General features: G+C 37.3%; 1 protein-coding gene across 1 annotated transcript in view; it reads left to right on the top strand.

The window, feature by feature from the left end:
- The first annotated feature begins 661 nt into the window (after positions 1-661).
- The window catches only part of LOC107740074 (RNA-binding protein 34-like), a 1,718-nt gene continuing 782 nt past the window's right edge, over positions 662-1,597 (top strand). The window contains exons 1-3 of the mRNA XM_016552354.1: positions 662-853; positions 1,272-1,348; positions 1,513-1,597. Coding sequence (XP_016407840.1) covers positions 662-853; positions 1,272-1,348; positions 1,513-1,597 — 354 coding nt within the window. The remainder of the gene's footprint in view (positions 854-1,271; positions 1,349-1,512) is intronic.

Below are 1,597 nucleotides of genomic sequence, written 5' to 3'. Positions count from 1 at the left end.
TTTATTTCTGTGATGCGCAGCTGTATTTTCAGCATCATTACTCCAGTCTTCAGTGTCACATGATCTTCAGAAATCATTCTAATATGCTGATTTATTATCAGTGCTGGAATCAGTTGTGCTGCTTAATATTTTTTTGGAACCTTTGATACTTTTTTCAGGATTCTTTGATGAGTAAAAAGTTTTAAAAAAGAACAGCATTTATTCAAAATAGAAATCTTTTGTAACAATATACACTGTTAAAAAATTTTGGGGTCAGTATTTTTTTTTTTTTTTTTTTTGAAAGAAATTAATGCTTTTATTCAGCAAGGATGTGTTAAATTGATAAAAAGTGATGATAAAGAATTGTATTGTCAGAAAAGATTTATATTTTGAATAAATGCTGTTCTTTTTTAAAACTTTTTACTCATCAAAGAATCCTGAAAAAAGTATCAGAAGTTCCAAAATATATATATTAAGCATGTAGTTAATTGTTTCCAGCATTGATAATAAATCAGCATATTAGAATGATTTCTGAAGATCATGTGACACTGAAGACTGGAGTAATGATGCTGAAAATACAGCTTTGCATTATTATTATTATTCACTGTGTCTTGTATTTTGTGCACTGGAAGCTTCAAGACAAATTCATAATAACTGGAAATGTTACGGAAAACATGTGGAAATGAATCTGAATGTTGTAATCTGCAGAGAGAGCGCTCTACAGAATGCAGATGATGAAGGACAAGCGAGTGCAAAGCAAGTCAGACGCAAACGTCCAGCTGTGACGGATGAAGCGACAGAAGAGGAGCGGCCCGTCAGACACAGAAAGACCGTGAAGAACATGGCAGAGGAGCGAATCAAAACTAAACGGACGGTGTTTCTGTTTTTACTGTATTTCTGATCAAATAAATGCAGCCTTGATGAGCAGAAGAGACTTCTTTAAAACACATTAAAAATCTCACTGACCCCAAACTTTTGAACAGCACTGTATACAATATTCCTTTTTGCATTATTATTATTATTCACTGTGTCTTGTATTTTGTGCACTGGAAGCTTCAAGACAAATTCATAATAACTGGAAATGTTACGGAAAACATGTGGAAATGAATCTGAATGTTGTAATCCGCAGAGAGAGCGCTCTACAGAATGCAGATGATGAAGGACAAGCGAGTGCAAAGCAAGTCAGACGCAAACTTCCAGCTGTGACGGATTTCTAGGAATTTCTAGGAGGAAAGTTCACCCCAAAAAACCGACAGAAGAGGAGCGGCCCGTCAGACACAGAAAGACCGTGAAGAACATGGCAGAGGAGCGAATCAAAACTAAACGGACGGTGTTTGTGGGGAACCTGCCTCCCAGCTGCACCAAGAAGGTGCTTCAGTTACTGTACACAACTCAAATCAGGATCCTTCTCTGATGTTTCCTCTAAAACCCTGTGTGTAAACACGTAAAGTGGCAGCCATCCAGTGAGTAAAGCGTCCCGTAGTGATAGGATTGATTGTTATCCACATGTTGATCTTGTCTGTTCATTTCTAGGAGAAAAGTTCACCCCAAAAAAACGAGTATTAATGCATACATCGTCTTCAAAGAGGAAGAAGCAGCGGCTGGCGCTCTGAGAAGG

This window comes from Sinocyclocheilus rhinocerous, unplaced genomic scaffold (genome assembly GCF_001515625.1).
Source record: "Sinocyclocheilus rhinocerous isolate Xijiao unplaced genomic scaffold, SAMN03320098_v1.1 scaffold1186, whole genome shotgun sequence".
Classification (NCBI taxonomy): domain Eukaryota; kingdom Metazoa; phylum Chordata; class Actinopteri; order Cypriniformes; family Cyprinidae; genus Sinocyclocheilus; species Sinocyclocheilus rhinocerous.
The sequence above is the reverse complement of the archived record's forward strand: the minus strand, read 5'-3'. Positions and strand labels throughout refer to the sequence as shown.